Here is a 23,497-nt window from a genome sequence, read left to right as displayed (position 1 = left end):
GATGAACGTAATGGGAAAATAAGTTAGTTACGCTTTGAAGAGAGGAAAACAAAAATAACAAAAGAAAATCGAACGAACTCAACTAACTAAACTAGACTACGAATTGTTTCATTTCATTTTACCAATCACCTCATCCAGCTCGCATATCTCACCTTCTTTCGGAGTTTAATTCAATTGTGTTGGATCGATGCTGTCTATTTTAAACCTTTTACAAACGACAAGCGGTACAATTAGCAACTCTCTCTCTCTCTCTTCCTCTGTTTCTCCACGCATTTGACTATTTAAGAGAGCACCATAGCCAGAGCACATCGCTTGTTATTGTCGTCGTCGTCGTCATTGCCGAAAACAGACGACAATCCGTCTTGTAAAAGGTTAGCCTCTAAACCTAAAACCTTTTCGCTTGTACTACGAAAAAAATGTTTCCCAAATTACCTGAACGAATTGGCTTTCTCTTCGCGAAAATGTTCCCGAAAATGTTTGTCCCCCGAAACGGTTTCGATGGTTCACTTTCGTTGCGTTTACTTACTGAGCGCATCTAACGCATGCGATGTGGAAAAGATCTGCAAAGACAATAAGAAGAAATGCTCATCTGGAGCTAAGACGTCCGTTACGAACGGCAATCCCAAAAGTTATCGGATGCGCATTTCCTTTCAACTTTAAATTATGCCGTCGAACAATTCGCTAGACAGAATTCGATGTAGTTTGAAGCCAATCAAAACTTTGAAAAGTGATCGTCCAGAACACAAACACCTTAGGGCAAACACATTTGAAAATGCTAATTGATTGTAGTCAGTGATCTACGCATATGACGAGGTGGCCGAGCGGTTAAGGCGTTGGACTGCTAATCCAATGTGCTCTGCACGCGTGGGTTCGAATCCCATCCTCGTCGGATTTTTTTTTTAACTTTCTTTAATTTTCAAGCACATTTCAACTTGTTATTTCCGAAAATGTATTTTTAGACACATCAGCTTCATTTGATGTGGTGCATCCACACCGTGGATTCCACAGTGATCAATATCTTCTAATTACGGCTCTGATCGTGGAAACATTTCGATTAAAAAAAAAGTTAAGAAGGAAATGTGACGCAAGTCCTTGTGGATGCATCTAAAAAAACTGATATGGCCGAATATAATGAAATCAAATGAACTGCATGAGTGTTTAACGGAGAGCGAAGATCAATTAAATTTCTGAATTAAAATGTATCGAAAGTTCGAATTCTCGAAGTATGAATTTTGTATGCGAATCATCTCTCAATTTGGCACTGTCCTCAAGGCCAGTTACGTTTAACTGAACCGAATTATATCTCTTGGTTAACACTCTACACTGCCTAAAGAGGCATCAATGCTTAGCTGAAATTGTGGCCTACATCTGGGTGTCTAGTATTTCTTTTTTGATGACATCTTTTCATCAGAATCCTTTTTGTAAAATGTACGACAGCAATAACGACCACGAATGTGTTAGTTTTAGTTTTAATATAAGTTAGATCTATGAGAAAAGTGAGCAGCTTAACGAAAAAACTACTACAACCGAATCATTTGCTGTCGAAAGGTAACACATTCGTGGTCGTTATTGCGGTCCTATATTTTCGAAAAAGAATTCTGGTGGAAAGAAATCATCAAAAGTAAACTTAAATCTAGCATTTAAAAAACGCCCAAATGTATGCTTTTCAGTAAAGCATCGATGCCTCTTAAGTCCTTAAGTACTGTGCTTGTGAATTGTAAAACTCTGTTGAGACACCACCACTATATAGTGTTCAAAGAGAATGTCAAAAAGAGTGTTCACGTTCACCCATCGAGCTCAGTTAAATTAACTGGTTTTTTCCTAGTTAACTGGACTTTTACATACAAATTTTGACGTATCACCCAACGGAACCAGTTAATTTTTCTCTCTTTTACGCTCTTTGAACACTGTATAGAATGTTTAAAGAGAATATCGAACTCAGTTAAATTATCTAGTTTGCTCCTAGACTTTTACATAAAAATTTTGACATGTAATGCTTCGAAACCAGTTGAATAATTTTTAGACCCGTACGAAGTACTGGGGTCTTATGCGTTTACGCATACGTCCGTAACACGTCGAATTGGACTCCCTGAGTAAGGGGAAACCTATTGTGGTTGTCTAGAGATGCCAAATCAGTGAAAAAAAATGTCCGTCTGTCCGTCTGCACGATAACTTGAGTAAAACGCATCCGATTTTGAATATTCTTTTTTTTCCCGTTTGGTAATGTCAAAAGACAGGCTAAGTTCGAAGATGAGTGATTTTGGATCGACCCTTCCCGAGCTGTGGCCCAATAAGTGCTTTACGGTTTTTCGACGATATCTCCAGACATTTAAGCACAACACTTGTCAGTGATACGTCAAAGAAAAGGTATTTACAATACCGATCGACAAAAAAAAAGTTTATAGAAATCGGATGACCGACTCGTGAGTTAGACCCGTTGGTGTGCAACAGGCACAGGGCGGCAAGCAGTTTTTGCTTGTAGGTCGGCCACATTTCAACATATTTCGTCTGTTTTAGCTTTATTAGATAGGTATTGACCGTACCAATCAGGGGAAAAAAAGTTTTTGAAATTATGTTCTCCGGAGCGTGAGCTAGGTCTCTTGGAGTGAGCTCTTATCTGGCTACTCGGCCGTACAGTGAACGTGGAGTAAATTTTGACCGAATTTCATGATTTTTTTTTTGTTTGAAAGGTATTAACGAATGTAAAGCGTCGGTAAAATTTCCGGTCTCCTAACAAAATGGCTGCCGGTGGCCATATTGGATTTTAATAAAAGTGATATATCTTGGGGAAAATGATACTTAGAGAGTTTCTGTTAACATGGAAATAATGTGTTAAGTGTGAGGGGTTTCAGTGATTCCATATATGGACATCTATATATACCTATATACAGCTATATTGAGCTATATACAGGCATATAGAGCTATATAATAGCATATTCCTCTGTGAAATGTTTATTTACAGTGAAATATAGGTAAATATAGCGGTATATAGCTGTTTAAATAGGAATTTATGAAATTTGTCTTCGTACGGGGCTGTCTATATTGCCTCCGGCAATTTACTTGGATATGCTAACAAGGCAAAGAAAGATAATGTAAGTGATTTTAAAGGGCAAATAGCTTTTCAGTAGAGAATGAAGTAAAAGAAATGAAGAGTTTCACAGTAAAGGCTTTTGATACGAATGGGTGTTTCGTACGGGTCGGCGTTAGCTATGTTTTTTTCTCTATTTTTCCGCTCTTTAACACAGTGTTAACGGAGAGAGATTTCAACAGCGTCAAGCTGCAATCGACGCTTTGGCTCTGAAAATCGATTCTCAAACGAACACGATCGCTGGTCTGCAGACATCGGTGGAGAAAATGAATGGAACGGTTCGAGAAAATACAGCCGCAGTTGTTGAATCTACCAAGGAGTCCAAAGCCACATACGCCAGCATAGCACGGAAAGGAATTGATTCGGTTGGAACGCCAAGGTCTACAAAGCGTGTGGAAACACCGAAATCGTTGAAGCCAATGAAAACGCCGAAAATGTCGAAGCCTGTGACTGCCGGTACTTCTAATATCCTTATTGGAAAACCTCTTTCACCGCCTAAACAAAAGCGTGCTGATCAACCGGAACACGAGAAGGGTGTCTGGATTTCTGGAATTCATCGAGATACGACGGAAGCAGAAATAATGGAGCACATCAAGGGGTCGATTGGAATCGCTTCAACTGAATTTGAAGTTCGTAAACTGGTCAAGAAGAATCGCGACATCACAACGTATTCGTTCGTATCATTCTTCATTGGATGCAAACAAGCGAATTTCAGTACTCTGATGCAACCGATGTATTGGCCGTCAAACAGTCAGATCCGTGAATTCGAAATTGTGCGTAGACCGTCAACTGGAGCACGTGTGGGTCAAATTTCGCAACAAATGGAAGCATCAAAAAACTCGGAGCGCCTACTGAAGGATCCGGAGCAAACAGCGATGGATACCGCTCAGGTAACACATTAAACAGTATATGTTCTCGCCAAGCAATCGTTGACACTACACCAATTGATTTGAAAATAAATTCCATTGTCGCATGTCCAAATCGTATGCCGAAGTTGCAGTCGCTCATCACGTCATTTTTCCAAAACGCAAATGGTAATTCAGCAACCCGTCAAGATTTGCCATTGGAACTATCACAATCAGTCGACGATACCGAACGTTTCCATACATTACCGATCTACTATGACAACGTCCGCAGCATCACGAACAAACGAAATATCAGCATGAAAATCGAATTATCCATTTACAAGGCGCTCTGTTTCACCGAAACCATGTTTGACAATGGACAATCCAGCAGTGTATATTTTCCAGACAAATTCAATGTTTACCGGTGTGACAGAATGGTACAAACGTTGAGACGGTCGGGTGGAGTTGCAGTATTGGTGCATTATACATTGAGAAGTAATTCAGTTCCGATCAATTCTGAAATTGGACCGGATGAGGCGAGCGAATTCGTAGTTGTCGAGATACACATCAAACCTCGGCCATTAATCCTATACGTCTGCTACATGAGTGTGTTCGACCTGAGCATTGCTCTGAAACATTATCATCATGTGAAACTCATCGTAGAGAAGTATCTTAATCACCGAATAATTGTCCTTGGCGACTTCAATCTGCATGACATAAACTGGTCTATCGATGAAGACGATGAAAACGCCTATTTACCGTATGCTTCGACCGATCACAATGCTAATGGAAATCGTTCGTGCTTCCAAACTGATGCGCTCGACTTTTTGGACAAAATGCTTAGCCTGCCGCTATCACAGCTCTCGAATTTCCGCAATAATGCATCAAACGTTTTGGACTTGGTATTCGTGAACGAGTCTGATGCAGTTAATGTAACAAGTGACCGATATACTATCATCGAGCAGTCACAGCAAGACGCCAGACACATTCCGTATGAAATCAAACTGGATTATTCGAAATCATCATCGTTTACGGAAACCGTTACTGTTCGTCAATACAAACGTGGAAATTATGAAAGGATGGCACACCAATTGGAAGCAATAAATTTCCAGCACGAATTCAACATGAGAGATGACGAATCAGCTTACAAATTTTTCATTCAAACAATACAGTCTCTCATTGAACAAAACATACCAACGAGAACGATTAAAAAGTATTCGAACAAACCGAAGTGGTGGAATAAAGACATTCAACATCTAAAGAATCGTCGGAATAAACTGTACAAGCGCAAGGGTGATGGGCCGGCATCAATGACCGAATATGAGGCAGCAGAAAAGGCATTTAGTGATGAATGTGACCATCGATCCGATGAATTCAATATACGCACGCAAGAGAACATCAAGTCAAACCCGTCGGAATTTTGGAAATTTGTCAAAATGAACGGTCGAAACGAGAGGTATCCTGACGTAATGAAATATGACGATAAAATTGGCACATCGACGGAAGAAATTGTCAACTTATTCGCTGATTACTTCGAATCGATTTATGTAAAGGACGATGGAAACTGGAACTTCGACGATGTTTATGTTCCAATAAGTGGCGCTGAGGAAATCAATTTATCGTTGTTCGACATTGAGGCAGCAATTCATTCGCTCGATTGGAAAAGTGGTGCTGGTCCTGATGACATCAAGCCATTGGTTATTAAAATGTGTGCACCAACGATTGCATGGCCCATTTGGCTGCTGTATCAAAAATCGTTTGATTCTGGAAAGATTGCGGCTGCAGCAAAAATGTCGCGGGTTGTTCCTGTCCACAAAAAAGGTGACAAAGCTAACGTTACGAATTACAGAGTCATTGCCATTCAAACGCTGCTTCTTAAAATCCATGAAATTGCCGTGAAACGTAAAGTTAGTGAAAAGATCCAGCCACAATTGAAAAGTGCACAACATGGGTTCAGAGACAAAAGATCTGTTGTCACGAATCTACTTGGGTTGTCTATACTGGCACATGCCGCCTTCGAACGGTTAGCACAGCTTGACATATTCTACGGTGACTACAAGACGGCGTTCGATAAGTTGGTAATTTTGATGCTGATTATCAAGTTAGCTAGATTTGGAATCGGGAAGAAAACAGCACGTTGGATTTGTCAATACTTGGTTGGTAGGACCAATTACGTTCAAATTGGGAATTCCAAATCAACATTGTATGAGTCACCTTCGGGAGTACCGCCTGGGAGTTCACTTGGACCGCTTATGTTCATTGTGTTCATAAATGACATTGTTGACGTAGTGGAATTCGCGAATACTCTACTGTTCGCCGATGATATAAAATTGGCGTCCATAATTTCTGACCACTATGACACACGTAAAATGCAGCGTGACATCGACAATGTAGTAAACTGGAATACAGTGAATCGTCTATTCTTCAACGAGGAAAAATGCTACATTTTCAGTTTATACCGACACGAACCATCGTTCATCCGTGCCAATTACACAATGGGCGATAAGATCATCAGCAGAGTCGAGGAAACGAGCGATTTGGGCGTATTGGTCAATAGATGGTTTCATCCGGGTAGTCACATTGAACAGATGACAATGAAGTGTCGTCAGACAATTGGCTGCATTAAGCACTTTTCAAATGGCAATTTTACGAAAGAAACGCAGCGAATACTCTATGTGGCATACGTACGGTCAAGGCTGGAGTTCGCATCGCCCATTTGGAACCCAGCAGCTCAAATATACAAAGACGATATCGAATCCGTACAGAAGCAGTTCGTAATCTACTTATTGGAAAGTCGAAGCAATGCGACAACATACAGACTTGCACCGTATGAAGATCGATGCAAACTACTTAAGTTACAAAGCTTGGAAAAACGACGTACTGTTGCAGATGCAATGCTCGCCTTCGACATTTACAAACGTAATATTGTCGACGATTTAATTTCACCAAGATTTGTTCGAAACATTCAAAGTGCTTACAATTTTAGAGAGTCTACGATGCAACTGTTGATTGAGCCAAGGTATTCTAATGTGTACTTAACTAATCAGACTTTAGTTCGTCTAATTCGGCTCATTAATGAACATAAAACGGAAGTGACGAAGTGTAATAATAGACTGTCTTTTAAAAGTGCGATTATTGATAAGTTAGGTATTAATCTGTTGTGATTGTTTGTAAAGCTTGATTGTATGATAGTTAAACTATGTTTGTATTTATATGTATCAGATTATTCAGCCAGTCTTTGGCGGTGGAAATAAATTCAATTCAATTCAATTTCGTCTGTTTTAGCTTTATTAGATAGGTATTGACCGTACCAATCAGGGGAAAAAAAGTTTTTGAAATTATGTTCTCCGGAGCGTGAGCTAGGTCTCTTGGAGTGAGCTCTTATCTGGCTACTCGGCCGTACAGTGAACGTGGAGTAAATTTTGACCGAATTTCATGATTTTTTTTTGTTTGAAAGGTATTAACGAATGTAAAGCGTCGGTAAAATTTCCGGTCTCCTAACAAAATGGCTGCCGGTGGCCATATTGGATTTTAATAAAAGTGATATATCTTGGGAAAAATGGTACTTAGAGAGTTTCTGTTAACATGGAAATAATGTGTTAAGTGTGAGGGGTTTCAGTGATTCCATATATGGACATCTATATATACCTATATACAGCTATATTGAGCTATATACAGGCATATAGAGCTATATAATAGCATATTCCTCTGTGAAATGTTTATTTACAGTGAAATATAGGTAAATATAGCGGTATATAGCTGTTTAAATAGGAATTTATGAAATTTGACTTCGTACGGGGCTGTCTATATTGCCTCCGGCAATTTACTTGGATATGCTAACAAGGCAAAGAAAGATAATGTAAGTGATTTTAAAGGGCAAATAGCTTTTCAGTAGAGAATGAAGTAAAAGAAATGAAGAGTTTCACAGTAAAGGCTTTTGATACGAATGGGTGTTTCGTACGGGTCGGCGTTAGCTATGTTTTTTTCTCTATTTTTCCGCTCTTTAACACAGTGTTAACGGAGAGAGATTTCGGTTCAGTTAAATCTAACTGGCCTCGAGGACAATGTCAAAAATTAGAGAGGATACGCATTTCAACGATTTCAACTCATCTTCATTCATAAATTTTTAGCATTGCTCTTCGATGTTGAAGAAGGTTTCGCTTCTTTTCCTAATTTTTCACGATACTTTACTAAAAAAATTAATTATTCAAAGTTTCGCTGCATGGTTTAATGAAAAAACGGCTTGAAATAACGTTCGGCATCGATCAAAATGTTTTGCTTGGAACTTAATTGTCCTTCGATACACCTGTGCTGTTGACTGTACTGTTCTTAGCCCACGGTTGTAATTCACCAGAACACCAAAACCAATAGACCAACGTTCCAATTCCATAAATTCCGGCAGCTACATAAAAAACCAGCCTCCATTCTGCGGCTGTCTACGCAATAAAAATTCAATTAAATTCCAGGGAAATGAACAACTGACTTGCGATTCATACTTTGCTTTTCACCAAATACTCGGTTAATATTGGACTCACAATTCTGGGAACTAGAAGTTTAAGGACGATCATTGACAGTTCTTATGTTAAATATGTTACAAATTTACGTGTGCCCAGTGTGTTTGTTATCCCAAATATTACACTCGCGTAGTTTGGAGCGATATCCAAGACATTTACACTGCAAATTGTTAGAAAATTGTCCTTCTTACGCAAGAATTGACTTTAAAGAAGAGCGACTATCCACATAGAAGTCTCAACCCCTAATGTTAAACATTAGCCAATTTTTGAACTTACTAAAATCCACAGAAGGCCATCCCACCAAACCCTACCGATAAAGTGATGTAAATAACACTCCAGAATGATTGTTGCGAAAATGCTGCCAGTAGGAGAAATATCGCTTGCAAAATGAAACCTAAACAATTGAAGTAACGTCGCACTTGAGTGGTCGTCAAATATCCTTTGATTTGGAAGTGGTCTGCGCAGTGACCGGAGACCAGTAATAAAATGCCCATGGTCAAGTGCGGTGCAGCAGCTACGAGACCCGCTTTGCCCAGATCAAACATGAAGACGTCTGTTAAAAGTTGAAACATTGACTGTTAACGAAGAGAGATTTTGGTTCTTCTTCTTCTTCTTTGGTTCAGTTACACTTAAGTGGCCTTGAGAGCAGTCAGGGACTAACGTAAGGATTTTCCCGTGGGTGGGATTTCGACGAAAAGGCGCAAAAATGACTTCCTAATTCTTACTTAGAGGCGCCAAAAACAATGATTAAAAAAAGTCGAATTTTTCCTAGGGAGATTTGAAACACATTTTCCTTCCACTTCTGAGCCCTTCTTCTGGTGAAAAAGCCCGCGTTTGTTTTGTTGTCATTTAATTTGATTTCCTATTTTGCAGAATAATTTGAGATCTTACCAATGGCATGCAATTTCTTGATAATTTTGCCATTTGGCAAAACAGATTTGCAGTAATCATCTGCGAAAAAATTCTTTTCACAAAGAACGTGACTTACGTTACAATCAAATCTGAAGTGAATATGTAATAAAGGGTAGCACTCAGCACGCTTCCTTGTGGGACTACTGCTAGGATATGAGCTAGATATCCTAGATTTCTGACAATATGGTACAAAGACCGTTTTTGTGGAAATGATTGAACAATTTTAATAAGATAGAAAGGAAACTTTCGAAGGAACATTTTGTGTATTAGACTCTTATGCCATGCACTATCAGAGGCCTTCTCTATGTCAAATGTGAACAATCCTGTAGAGTTTTTCTTATTTAGAGCTTGTTGGATATGATTAGCTAAGATTTTGCTGATGGAGTTTGGCAGGCTAATTGGTCTGTAGTTGCTAGCACCTGATGTATCCTTAAGGAATGAAGACTGCTTTTGCAATTGCTAACCAGCCTAGTAATTTTCCACAGTTGGTTAGAGTAATTTTTCAACTGTGAAAGTCGGTCGTTCCACCTTTCCTTATTGAAGAATTTAAATTGAGCTTTGATCAATTTGTTCAGATGGTTAATTTTCTTGTCAATACTGAGGACATGGTTTCGCTGCCACTGTCGATTTTTGTAATTTCTAACTGATATTAACTTTAATATCGTGTTGTCTAGAGTCGGCGAGTGGTCGACAGTCTTGTACACAGGAATTCTTAATCAAATCATCAATCAACGACTTGGAATTTAAGTGGTATGGATCTGTCTACCTCCTGACTGTTACGCTAAAACCAACTTGTCACGAACTAAACGAAAACTAAACTAAAACTAATCGAAAACTTGGAATAAAATCAAAGTACTTTTTACGTTTTTGTAAAAATTTATAGTGTGGTCAAAATTGAATTCGTGGATGGGAATTCAAAAGGCGCGGGTGGGAAAATTCCCACCCACGATGTTCCTTAGGTTAGTCCCTGAGAGCAGTGGCAAAATGAGATAGGATTTGCCATTCTTATATTTTTGACATTGCACTCAAGGCCGCCACTTAAATTATCTTCGCTCTCCCTTCAATACGCACGCTACCATTACACTCGTTTTTGCATTCACTCAATAATAGCACGCTACCATTACACTCATTTTTGCATTCATTCGATTTTTAAATTTCGCCATAATGACATCGAGTCCAAGAGATATGAAAAGTTGGTACGACGATGGCGAGATAAAATGGTAAGAATGCGTAAAAATTGCATTCAAAATTAGTTCCATTCTCACTCAGTGTACTTTCATTGATTCAACGTAAGGCACACCAACATAACATATGTATGTACGCATACAATGAAAATTTCTTCTCTCCAACGCACAAAACAATGCACTTTCCCTATACAGTGTAAAGAGCATGAAAGAGAGAGAGAGATAGAGAGAGAAATGACCAATTTCGATGGGTGATACGTAAAAATTTGTGTGTAAAAGTGCAGTTACACGAGTTCCACTCTTTTTGACATTCTCTGTTAAAGTATAGTTTCCACTTAAAAGAGCACTCCGTTTAGCCTCCGTTTACATGACAGTTGTAAAATAGAACAAAGAAACTGTCACGTAAACGGAGTAAAAAATTGAAATAAATTCAATTTCCACTCCGTTTGCGTGACAGTTCTTTTGTTCTATTTTACAACTGTCATGTAAACGGAGGCTAAACAGGCTAAACGGAGTGCTCTTTTTAAGTGGAAACTATACTTAACACTCCAATAACGCAAATGTAAAATACCTCTCAAAAATGTTGGCAGCACTGTTATTACGGTATGCGTGCCCCACATTGCGGCTGTCTGTGCCACACATATTGCCAAAACGATTTTCGACGTGAATATGTCTTTCCATGGAATCGTGGAGCTTCCACTTCGTTGCAATAACCCCAACGAGCTCTGTATGTATTTCAGTTCTTCTTTCGATATGCGACGGTCTTGCTCGGGATCTCGTTTTACAATGATCAACCAGCAAATACACCATACACAGGCAATGCCACCTAATGCACAATGCAATGATAGCTACCTTGGTCACTTCACAAAGTGATGGCAAAGCTTACCCAAAACGTAGAAGGTACTTTCCCAAACAAAATTGGATGCCATTATTCTGCTGAACGACACCGCTATCACAGTACCAACGTACGTTCCGGCATATGACATTGTGGATATTCGAGATCGTTCTTGCGGTGGACTCCACCTATTATTTGGTTAACTTTTAACTCTGACACGCACTGCGCTTACCAATGTTTTCCTACCGTGACCAAACATCTTGAATGGATGGAAGTGCAACGCCTTGGCACATTCCTTGCATCAAACGAACGGCAACGAGAGTGTACAAGCCTGCATGGGCTGCAATTGGTGCTAACAATGTAAGAACGGATGCTGCGAATATACCCAAACCAAATACCAAACTGCCACCAAGCTTTGCACCCAAATAGCCACCCAATAATGAAGTCAAAATGTATCCGTAAAAGAACGAACTCACAATAAGTTCCTGTTCTTTTGAGCTCCAGTCGAAGTATCGCTCCTGTATTGAGTTACACTCCGTTACGAACCAATGTAGTGACTATAATATGAGTCCGCCTGTTTTACTTACGTGAACTACAGTGCCATTATCGTAATGCACAATTCGATTTTCTGTCATCGCAACAATGTCTACATTTAACTCACTTAACTTGCTAAATCCAATAATTGCCATCAGCACAACAACATAGCGCCTTTTTTGCCAGAATTTCCATGTTGAAGGCAGGTCGGATGGTGTTTCACTAGAAGTTTGGATGTAAATTTTGCATATGCATGGTTTAAGTTCGAAGATTGGCTTAGGGCTTGGGTCGGTTCTTCCTGTGCTAAAAATTTGTGGACGGCTAACTTTTCGAAGAAACTACACAAGCAAATCGTGTCCCACTTCCCTTGGTGACTATTGACGTATATAGAACGTATATAGACGCAGATAGCCACCCATCATAGACGCCAATAAACACCACATGTCAATAGACACCAATAGTTGGCGACTATTAGCGTTTATCGCCTATTGGTTTCTATTGGCGTCATTGGTGTCTAGCAAATAGCATCTGTCCCAGTATTGCTCGCATAGTTTCCCCCTCAGCGCGGTTCCTTTTTTATGTTTTAATTCTGTATTCACCTTTCGAATTCGTTCATTGTAAGTAATTTCAGAAATTACACTTCCACTATCGGTTTCACGTTTAGCCAAAAGTAAAGCGTGTTTCTTGAACACTGCCCAATTTGCTACTAATCAAATGGAAGCTGATAAGAACCGATTTGACTTATTTTAGTCGCGGTAGGAATTGAACATTTTGACTTATCGTTATTTTCTTCTTGTTTAACCCGAAGTATCTGTTAATTCTCCTACCACGACGATGCGATGTTACAAAAAAGAGAGATAAGAACTAAAATTATTCTCTAGAATTCAAACCTCCCAGGGAGGTGCGGGAAAACATGCAAAACAAGAAAATCACTCAAATCCAATTTTTAGGAAAATTGAGCTGGTCAATCAGTAGTTATAGGCGAGAAAGCATGCAAGATAACGTGATTTGCTTGTTTTGCCCGATTTTCACTAGCTGTAAAATATCTCCGGTTGTTTTGACACAAAAATGGTGCACAATGTGTCAAATTAAATGTATTGACGAGACGAAACAAAATAATTTTTAAGAAGAATAATAGCGAGAAAGCAAGACAAACTGAATATTTTCCTATTTTTCCTGTTTTCCCGCACCTACCTGAAACGATAACGGATAGAATCTGTTCATCGTCATAGAAGCTGAGTTGCTATCAGGAGAGCGGTGCGAATAATTTTGTTATGTTCTTTTCAGAATTTTCAGTCATTTAGCCCAAATATTGATTCTGTTTGTTGGGAATGGGAAGTTAATTCACACCGGTGAAGGAGTTCCACATGTGTATGAGTCACAAGATATGAATGTGTGGAACTTTGTGGAGTAAAATGAAGTAAAATAAGAGATAGAGAACGCGGCGGAACTTTTAGCTGTTCATGAATGTATCAAATAAAAATTGCGTCACAAGTGACAGATGTTGAGGAAACAGTTAAAGGCAACGTGAAAATGGAGAAAAATGTGTCCCGACCGAAAACCATTCAAAACAAAGTAAGTTGATTTATCTGCCACTTTGTGACGCAGATCGTAAAATTTCTATCGTTAAATCATTTCGTTCAGATGCATCTGCAGAATGTGTCACCAAAAATGATATCAGTTGTTTCTAAACGTCAAACTTATAAGTAACGTAGAGGGACTTGCGTCACATTTACCTTTGTAAGGTTTTATGACTGATGTACTAATGTGTTCAAATTATTAAATTAATAGAATTTTTTACGTGAATTTTCAACATTCTTACCAACACCAATTCAATATTGAACTCAAATTTAAATTGCCACACGAATAAGGGACCATTCATAAATGTCTAATACTAGCATGGGAGAGAGTAGTCCAGCCAAGCGTATCACGAAGTAGAGGTGAATGTATATGACGAAGAGAGGCAAAGGTCAAAAGGAAAAAGTGTAGAGCGTGTAATTTATGAACACCGGATAACCGGAAGCACTTAGTTTGAAAAATTGGGTCGCAATTGGTTCGAATGTCATTCATACATATTTTGTACGTAGATTTCGAAATGTAAGCTTTTCGATTTCGATTTTCTTGCACCATAACCAGAATTTGCAGGTGAATGGCTTTCACAAAACAGAGTTAAAAGAGAGTTCTCATTTTGACATAGCACCCATCGAGATCAGTTGAATTAACTGGTTTTTAGACCCGTACGAAGTTCCTTGTTGTGTAAATGACAATTACTTGATAGGGGATAAAGAGTTGAAAAGTCCAGTGTTCGTGTGAAATTTGTTGATCCGAGGCGAAGCCGAGATCACAATCAACAATCGACATGCGTTATCTCTCACATTTGAGAAACGAAATAAAACCTCCGAACAAAATCAAAATTCTAAACATGTGAAGGTCTATCTAGTGCAACGTTAAATCGTTCCATTCTCATAGAAGTCAGAATTCACAGTCATTCGTTTTGATTCGGGTTTGCCTCCGTGCAATGAAAGTATAAACCAGGTATGGTCTATTCATACAAACCGGATAGCGATTTCATATAAACTAACTCGCCTCTCATGAGAGGTGTGTAGCTTTACATGAAATCGCTATGTCCTCCGCTCCATACAAAGTTTGACATTCGACCATACCTTGTGTTGACGTTCATTGCCTCCGTGTGCATGACATTCAATATAGCCAATAGTTTGAAATGACAACTGTCACAAACACGGAGTCAAAACGGACAAAACGGATGTATCCCAACAAAAATCTCTTCGAGAAAAGTGTGACGCAGTCTTTGAAGTACAATTTCTAAAATGAATGATATGGCTAGAGTTGACGCTTTCAGCTTCGTTACGCAAAAATTAAATTTTACGCCCAATTAGTTCAAACAAGCCGGCTTAGGTTTTCTCATCATCTGCCAAATAATTTTTACAAAAAAAATTTTGACTGGAAACAACCAAAATTTTACCAAAAAAATCTGCGTCGCATGTGGCAGATAAATTTTCTTGCTGGTCTGTTCCTGAACATTTGCCACTTTGCCACGCAGATTTTTTTGGTAAAATTTTGGTTGTTACCAGTCTAAATTTTTTTTTTTTGTAAAAATTATTTGGCAGATGATGAGAAAACCTAAGCCAGCTTGTTTGAACTAAAATTGGGTGTAAAATTTAATTTTTGCGTAACGAAGCTGAAAGCGTCAACTCTAGCGATATCATTCATTTTAGAAATTGTACTTGATTTTTATGACTTTGTGTTGCTGGTATCACAAGAGTTCAACTATTTGATGTCATTCTGGTATTCATTGGATCTAAAACAAGCAAAACAACATCTAGAAATTGTACTTGAAAGACTGCGTCACACTTTTCTCGAAGAGATTTTTGTTGGGAAATCAGTCGTTTTAGAAGTTTTAGAACACTGCTTTTTATAACAGTTTATAACAGAAATTCGGAAATTTGGCGAAATTTGAAAATTTGACGAAAATCGAAAATTTAACGAAAATCGAAAATTTGACGAAAATCGAAAATTTAACGATAATCGAAAATTTGACGAAAATCGAAAATTTGACGAAAGTCGAAAATTTGACGAAAGTCGAAAATTTGACGAAAGTCGAAAATTTGACGAAGAAAGTAATTCTCTATCTGCCACCATTCAAGAAATATCTACAAAACCCCAATTGACCCACCCATTTCCAACTTTCGACATTTTTCACATATGCCCCTCTGTTCTACTCGTAAAACTCTGAGACTTTGCCGAAGAAAGTAATTCTCCATCTCTCATAACCCAAAAAAATATTAGTCCTTTCATCCTACGCTCGAGTAGCTCAAGATTTGGTCACTCTAATCACTCTAGCTCAAACGAATCTGCCCCGATTTTTTTAATTATTTTTTTGTTCGAATCGTGTTACGAATACCTTTCATTTGATGGGTCGCACGCCTCTGCAGGTTTCAATACAGCTAAGCTACAGCCGAAAACGGGTTCCCGACCCTCGAAAACCACACTCAGAAACCAGTTCGAGGCCAATTTTTATGCCCACCCTGAGGTTCCTGCAAAATTTCATGGAGATTGGCTGACTAGTTTCCGAGATCGTCCGTCGATAGATAGATAGATAGATAGAAACATACAGAGTAAGTTGAAAGATTTTGATTGTTTGGGAAAAGTCAATTTGGTGTATTTTGTATGAAAAGTGACCAATTTCAAAACGATGTATCTCCGGCAATTTTAAACCTACATAGTCGAGTGATAGCTCGTTTTGCTCGTATTTGAAGCGCGAATAAGATAGAATAGGTTTTGTGGTGATACAGGCCAAAGGAAAGAAACTTAAATTCTCGCCTATATATAGTTGCCGCGTCTCAAAAAATTTTCTTCGTTCTTTTTTTGGAAGTTAGACTGCGTCAAGTCCTCCGCTATCGCTTCGGACATGATGTGAGGCCCCACTAAGAAAATTTATTTTTCGGTTCATTTCTTATTCATTCGATCCAGCTGCCCAATCATTTGAATGATACGAAAACTGATGTTTTTCACCTTTGCTCAAATAACTGCAAGTTTTGTGTTAATAAAAGCTGTCGCTGTCAACAATTACAGATGTCTAGCCAAGGCTATCTCCTCCAGAGGCAATTTTCTTTCTCGCAACATTGAATAAACATGTGATCAGAACACGGGGAACACGGTTTGTGTTTGCTAACATCACTGTCTGGTTTCGTAAAAAGAGTTTAGTTTGATCGACGTTCTCTGCGTAAATTGTTCAAGTTATTCAAGTTGCGGAACATAATACACAAAAGGAAATTGAATTGTAAAATAATTGCGAAAATGAGTTCTTGGATACCATTGCAGTCGAATCCTGAGGTAAGGACAACCTTTTGTAATTATCCAAGTGAAGGACACATTTTGTCGATATAAAATCAAAATTCAAATCGATTGAAACTGTGTGGTGTTGTTTGGATAACGGTTGATTGGTTGAAATTTCTTTGTTACGCAGTGATGACGCGACGTCGCATTTACACAAATTTTTATTTCACTAAAACGCACAATATTAACCTTGCGCGATGTCATGGTCGTCATGGGCCGTTTTTATTTGAATGATTCAGTCTCTTTCCTTTCTTGTTTTATAAAGCGGAACACATCAAGGACGTGAATTTCTCTTCCATTCTTAGATTCTCAGCGCATACCTTCGAAAACTTGGTGTTCCGAGAGGCTGGAATATCGTCGATGTTTTGGGACTGGATGAAGAATTGCTGAATCAGGTGCCGAGACCGGTCGCGGCGTTAATTCTTCTTTTCCCGTTGTCTGAAAAAGTAAGTCGTTTATCGCATCGTCGTCGGCTAATTGAATTCCTAACATTTTCAATATAACACAAACTCTGTGTACAGTACGAGCAACATCGATCGGCTGAAGATGAAAAATTGAAGGCGAACACTCCTGTCTATCCGAACGATTTGTTTTACATGAAGCAGACAATTAACAATGCTTGCGGTACTTGTGCATTGATTCATGCAGTATCCAACAACAAAGAGTAAAGTTCACATTTAACCGCGTCAGCCGACCCAGCTGTGACTTCGTTTTGTTCTATCTTTTCTCTCGCAGGATCGTTCTGAAGGACGGAATTCTCAAGAAGTTTCTGAATTCCGCTCGTGATCTAACAGCCGAAGAGCGCGGCAAATTGTTGGAAGTCAATACGGATTTTATGCACACGATGAACACACATCCATTGCCGGCATCGGAAGAATCATCGGAAACCAGTTCGGACGGTGTCGATCTTCATTTTGTTGCGTTTATCGAAAAGGATGGCGAATTGTACGAATTGGATGGATTGAAATCGTTTCCGATTAAGCACGGCCCTACCACCAAGGAGAACTTTTTGAAGGTAGAATTTGATGCTTGGAAACTTTTACGGGTCGAGGGACTGACATCAAAAATAAAAATTTTTTCGGTTTAGGATGCAGCCAAAGTGTGCAAAGAGTTTATGGCGCGGGACCCAAATGAGTTACGTTTTACGGTGAGCGCAATTACTTATGCGAAAGTTGAGAAGATGAAAGAGCAGTGCTCGATTCTCAACTGAATTGATATGAAATGTGTGAGGGTTAAGTGATTTTTCGTTGGTATATTGAACCAGCGCCTCAAAAGAGAGAAAATTTAAAATTGATTTTTGTGATCTTATTACGGCAAGAGGATGTTAACGCCTCAAGCTTTTACTTGATAAAATAAAGAGATAAATGAGAAAAACCCGTTTATGTCCTTTGCAATCTAACAGAAGCCGCAGCAATGTAAGGGCAATTCAAGGTTAAAGGTAACATGAACTCGCAAGTTTAACAGAAAAACGAAATCGGTGATCGCATCCGTTGACTTGAGCCAATTTTCACTGTCGAAACCATTTTCCGATATAAAATGAGTCTTCATTTTAAGCCATTCGTTGGGTCCAGATAAAGGGTAAAACTACCAAATACGAGCCGCTGCTGTAATATGAGCCATAAATTGTCTCTTCTTTTGCTTATTCGAACGAATAGGAGACAAGACAATAGACCGTGACCGTGACATAGAGGACCTCCAATAGCCTCACACGATATGTGGGCCTCCAACAGTCACTCATTCCCTCGAACCAGCTGCTCAGCTCGTACGAAGATGAAATTGTTTCAGATGAGTCCAATTGCTCAAAACCAATGAACTACAAAATCCAAGCCACTAGTGCCTCCAGTGATCGCTCACAGATTTCAAATCTCTTATCCACTTAGCATTTAAGTCAAAGTTTTATGTTCTAGCTTCGACTGGACGTTTCATAGTTTTCATACACATCAGCAATCGTAATTCTCTCTCTCTCTCTCCTTCTACAACTTAAGAGGAATATACACTTGGCTGAATTGTTGCCTACATTTGGGGGCGAAGTTATTATTATTTTGATGACAATTTTGGATTCGAAGCTTTTTTCGAAAAAGTGCGACCATCGTTTGGTTTTAAAATGTGTGAGTTTACAGCAAAAGTTTAAATGTTTGTGGTGATGTAACCTATAACTCCTAGAAAGCTCGAAATATGTGTCAATTTTCGTGAAATATTGAGTTTTCTCGGACTGAGGTTACATCACCACAAACATTTCTATTTTTTATTCAGAGCTGACATATTTTACCACCAAACGATGGTCGTACTTTTTCCAAAAAGGAAGAGAGTCCAAAATTATCATCAAAATAACAATAATTTTGCCCCGAAATGTAGGCAACAATTTAGCCATGCTCTTAATTGAGAGCACACACTGATGTATGAAAACGCAGTAAACAACCAACTGCATCCGAGATTAGTTTCGTATTTTGTTGATTTCAGGAAATACCGTGAGTTAGCGAGTTGGCGATTTGCAAGAAAGAGTGCGACGAATAGCCGAAATTATTTCGTCACTGACAATAACCAGTCAAACAGTGACAACTGTTGATCATTAAAATCTCCAATATCAATCGTGAAAGTGCTACTTGTTAGTAAACTGTACCGATTTTGAAACGATACTTCCGGAACATTTGATTGGAATGTTTTAGGGACAACTGAAACAGCGGTAGGATAACAACAACGATTTTACGATCCCTCTTAGGACCGGTTACTAGCCTCTTCAGATCTGTTACGAGCCTTCCGAAGGTATTTAATTGGGGCTCGTAACTGATACATTATTTCTTATGCTAAGAGGAGGCAAATGACATGGTGCCGTGAGTAAACACGATGTGGTTATCAAACTTGCTTTGCTCGTTTGATAACATCACATCTAGTGACAAAAACTACCACTTTTCGCAACTAGTTGCATAATAGTATGTTGTGTTACACGTATTACAATACGTGTAACACATCATGCTTTGTGCCAACCGAGAATTGAAATAGACAAATGCCCAAAAAATCATAATTTTCATGGTAAACAATCACTCTTCAAATTTGATCGATCACATTGCTTTGCATTTTCTAAAACGAATGCTGTAATAACTCATACAAATTCCATACAACACTGCTTTGAGTGTGCTGACGGGTGCTGAAATAAATCACTTTACAACACTAAAATGAGTGCTGAAAAGAGTCGTATTTCAATTCTCGGTGGCACAAATTACTATATCACATACGTGCGGTGTTCGGATGTCAAAATTACTTAACTAGAAGTTTAATTCAAAAATTACACTTCAGGTCTATGTTGTTGTCTTGTTTTCGCTTATGTGATAAAATAGAGTACACTCGGCAAGCCTCGACTTCTTCGTGACAAGTGTGTAATATATGCAATGAAGAAAATCGAATAAATACCAAAGTTAATCGTAGTTTGACGTCAGAAACCCGTGGAAAAACCCATTATCGCACTAGTGCGATAAAATACGTTTATACGACATTACACGCAGGCGGCATATAATCACTGAAGTGTATAATAGTATGTTGTGTTACAAGTATTGTAATGTTGATTTTTTCAGCACTAGACCCAAGTTTTCCTTACGAGCGGAGCGATCATCATGCTTTGTGCCAACCGAGAATTGAAATAGACAAATGCCCAAAAAATCATAATTTTCATTGTAAACAATCACTCTACTAATTTGATCGATCACATTGCTTTGCATTTTCTCAAACGAATGCTGTAACAACTCATATAACTGAAATAAGTCTGAAATAAGTCTGAAATAAGTCACTTTACAACACTAAAATGAGTGCTGAAAAGAGTCGTATTTCAATTCTCGGTGGCACAAAATTCTTTTCGCAATTCCCAGCCATAACCATCACCTTTCCATGCTTCCATCTGATGTCAATTGAAGGTATTTATTTCACCGTATGCCCGGACAAAGTAAAATACGAACTTTTTTTTTCGCACGCTACAGAACCTTTTACCTTCAGCGAAGACTGAATTTTTATAAAAATCATTCTTTGACCAGAATTCAAAAGTTATTATGTCCCGAAATTGCGAAAGACGTTGTAGCTACCACGGTAGGTATGCCGATATTTTTCGACTCTGGTCGACAATCGACATCGAAAAAGTACCTGCCTTGGTGGATGAACAACTATTAAGACCCCAAACTGAGTCGATAATTTAGAAAGGTCACCTAGTTACTGCCACCCATAAAAGGAACACTGTTGTACAAATTATGTTTGCGCATCCTTAGACCGATATTTTCGGTATCTGCAAAATGTGACTAAGGCACAATATCGTATAGAAGATACATATACCTCTGAACGTGTGCACTACCAAGAGATCATCATTCATATTTGTCACACAGAATCGACGTCGTCACGTCACATACTTCACAAATATGTAAGCTTCAACTCATTGAAAAATAAAAGGAAAAGTACGAGGTCTGGTCGGCGAATATTCATTTATCACTGGACAGTGTTTCGCTTTACTGTATGTCTTGATTTCCACTTACGAATAAGCTCTCCGTTTACACGTTAAATAATAGAAAAGAGGCGTGGTTTTGCTAAATGAAGGCAAAACGTAGTGGTTTTTTTGTAAGTGGAAATCAAGCGTAACACACAGAAAAGTTGTATGAGGAGAGTTCAGTGTCATGGCTGCGTAATTACTTATTTTGAAATCATTAACCAAAGGACATAGTAGGCGGAGTTTGGATGCGCTGAAATACCAAGCTTATATTTCATGATAATAGTCGATGAACCTTGAAGTTGTAGATTCACGCAAAACGGAAAGTTGATTTTTACTCTATCGAGGTGTGTCGATTTAGTGAATTTGAGTTACGCTTCCTTCGCAAGTGGTGCTTCATATGAGTACTTAAATGCAGTAAAACGGGACGTGTCACTTTAGCGAATTAAAAGAAAAACGAAATTTCATTCATTTAGCTCCGTTTAGAGTACTGTGTACTGTTACTACATTTAAGTAGTTATATATCTGTTTTGCCTCCGTTTACGACCAAAAATTGAACACGATTCAATTCTGTCACCGGTTTTCATTTTGACATTCATTTTGACTCACTGGCTTTTGTTTCATCGTCATGTAAACGGATGAAGCGATATAATAAGTCATAATTCGTTAAATAAACAAAAATTTGGAAAATTTCCAGAGAAAAAGACCATAAGCAAGCTCCGAGAGAAAATTGGTGGATCCTAAATTTCAGTTGTCAGATTCTCAGAGCTAAAACAATGAATGTGTTCAAAGTCTTGCGGGCTAAAAAACCTTGATTTTTCTCCTAACAAAAACCAGCTCAAAAACATCACAAATCGATCAGATTCGGATAGTTAACGATCTGAAAATGATTTCACACGCACCATTATCATTACTTCGTTACACTTCACTTCAACCGATTTGACAAATTAGAAGCGCGTTGTTCAATGAATAAATGCGTAACACAAAAGACCTGATGAGCGCCGTTCGTAATATAAGTAGCAATGCGTAACGAGAGTATTTAAAAAATCATTAAACGATAAATGAACGACCAGCTACCGTTTCGATCTTATTACGCTGTCCGATCAGTATTGATCCATCTGGAACACGTGCAAATCATGGCCTCAGTCATTCAGATGATGTTTGTGGAATTAACGCTGTTGATTGTCATTCTACATCAGCGAACTGATGGCAACCCCACTGTAACAAGCACCCTCAGGGAGAAAATAGACTTTTTTTTTAACTAAAAAAATTTAATTTTTAGAAATTCGTCTACGTTGACTACCTGCACTGTCAATTCAACAAAAAATTTGTTGCGAATGCATCGTGCAAACTGTCTTTCATTAACAGGACTCAGAAAGCGGTTACATTAAAGTTTGTCTCCCTAACTGCAGCCGTTACAGAAGAGATCATACATTTCCAGCTACATTATCGCTACCGTACCGGTTGGCGAATTTTTCTGATAAATTTCAAAGACAATTATTGCGACTACGTGACCAAAGGAAATCCGAAAGCCACAGCAATGAATCTTCTGATTCCGGCGATTACCAAGTACAGTAACGTCAATTTGACGTGTCCGTTCATTGGACCGTTCTCCATTATCAAAATGCCAGCCAATGGAGCGATGTTCAATCATCCGTTCATACCGGTGGGAAAGTATTATCTGAACGTAACGATGACGTTCATGGAGGAATTGATCTTGAGTATGCAATTCTATTTTACAATTCCGGAGGGACGATCTATCGAAAATGACGGTTTGGGTCGATGACAAATTGTATTTGCTGTTGCTGGTGACATGGAAGATTGTCTTCAAACTGTATATATTAGGAAATAAAAAAAATTGCTTGAGGAAGTGGTGGTCTTATTATCAATTCCCTTCTGGTGATTCTGTGATTCCCTCTTCTTGCTAATCGATGGTTCGTAGCATAGCACTGCTCCGCAGAGCTGTGTTAATAACCATATGTGGTCACATTTACAATCGCCTAAGTGTGACGCAAGTCCTTTTACCCATTTACGAAAGAACTGGTATCGACTTTAATACGTATGTCTTCCAGGCCACAATGTTATCTGTTCTTAAGTTTTCGTTACAGTGATTTCCTCACTTATGGCGCATTATTATTTGCGTGTCTAAGCTGTAAGCGTCCACCCCAACCCATATCAGTTTTTTTGTAATGGAAGGACTTGCGTCACACTTCCAGTGTAAGTGGCTTTTGGGCGATATCAGTTCTTTTGTAAGTATTCCTTCATC

The 23,497-nt window shown here is 38.6% G+C and overlaps 3 protein-coding genes and 1 non-coding gene across 4 annotated transcripts; 3 read left to right on the top strand and 1 right to left on the bottom strand.

The window, feature by feature from the left end:
* Positions 1-807: 807 nt before the first annotated feature.
* Positions 808-889, top strand: Trnas-gcu. Its single transcript has one exon. It is a non-coding gene; the product is annotated as a tRNA-Ser (tRNA).
* A 2,465-nt stretch (positions 890-3,354) lies between these two features.
* Positions 3,355-6,946, top strand: LOC119083942. Its single transcript, XM_037193757.1, has 3 exons — positions 3,355-3,978; positions 4,089-6,707; positions 6,920-6,946. The coding sequence occupies exons 1-3, from the start codon at positions 3,355-3,357 to the stop codon at positions 6,944-6,946; spliced, it is 3,270 nt and encodes a 1,089-aa protein (XP_037049652.1).
* Positions 6,947-8,101: 1,155 nt separating this feature from the next.
* On the bottom strand, positions 8,102-12,611 carry LOC119083869 (vesicular glutamate transporter 1-like). The gene is made up of 9 exons (XM_037193678.1): positions 12,512-12,611; positions 11,966-12,134; positions 11,625-11,896; positions 11,430-11,566; positions 11,115-11,369; positions 8,724-9,000; positions 8,537-8,607; positions 8,430-8,479; positions 8,102-8,369 (listed from the first exon to the last, which is right to left on the bottom strand). The coding sequence occupies exons 1-9, from the start codon at positions 12,526-12,528 to the stop codon at positions 8,220-8,222; spliced, it is 1,398 nt and encodes a 465-aa protein (XP_037049573.1). The 5' UTR covers positions 12,529-12,611; the 3' UTR covers positions 8,102-8,219.
* Positions 12,612-16,597: 3,986 nt separating this feature from the next.
* Positions 16,598-18,143, top strand: LOC119083880 (ubiquitin carboxyl-terminal hydrolase-like). Its single transcript, XM_037193694.1, has 5 exons — positions 16,598-16,766; positions 17,075-17,215; positions 17,291-17,433; positions 17,505-17,784; positions 17,857-18,143. The coding sequence occupies exons 1-5, from the start codon at positions 16,731-16,733 to the stop codon at positions 17,977-17,979; spliced, it is 723 nt and encodes a 240-aa protein (XP_037049589.1). The 5' UTR covers positions 16,598-16,730; the 3' UTR covers positions 17,980-18,143.
* The last annotated feature ends 5,354 nt before the right edge of the window (positions 18,144-23,497 follow it).

This window comes from Bradysia coprophila, unplaced genomic scaffold (genome assembly GCF_014529535.1).
Source record: "Bradysia coprophila strain Holo2 unplaced genomic scaffold, BU_Bcop_v1 contig_70, whole genome shotgun sequence".
NCBI classification, from domain to species: domain Eukaryota; kingdom Metazoa; phylum Arthropoda; class Insecta; order Diptera; family Sciaridae; genus Bradysia; species Bradysia coprophila.
Note: the sequence above shows the minus strand (reverse complement) of the source record. Positions and strands in the feature narration are given on the sequence as shown.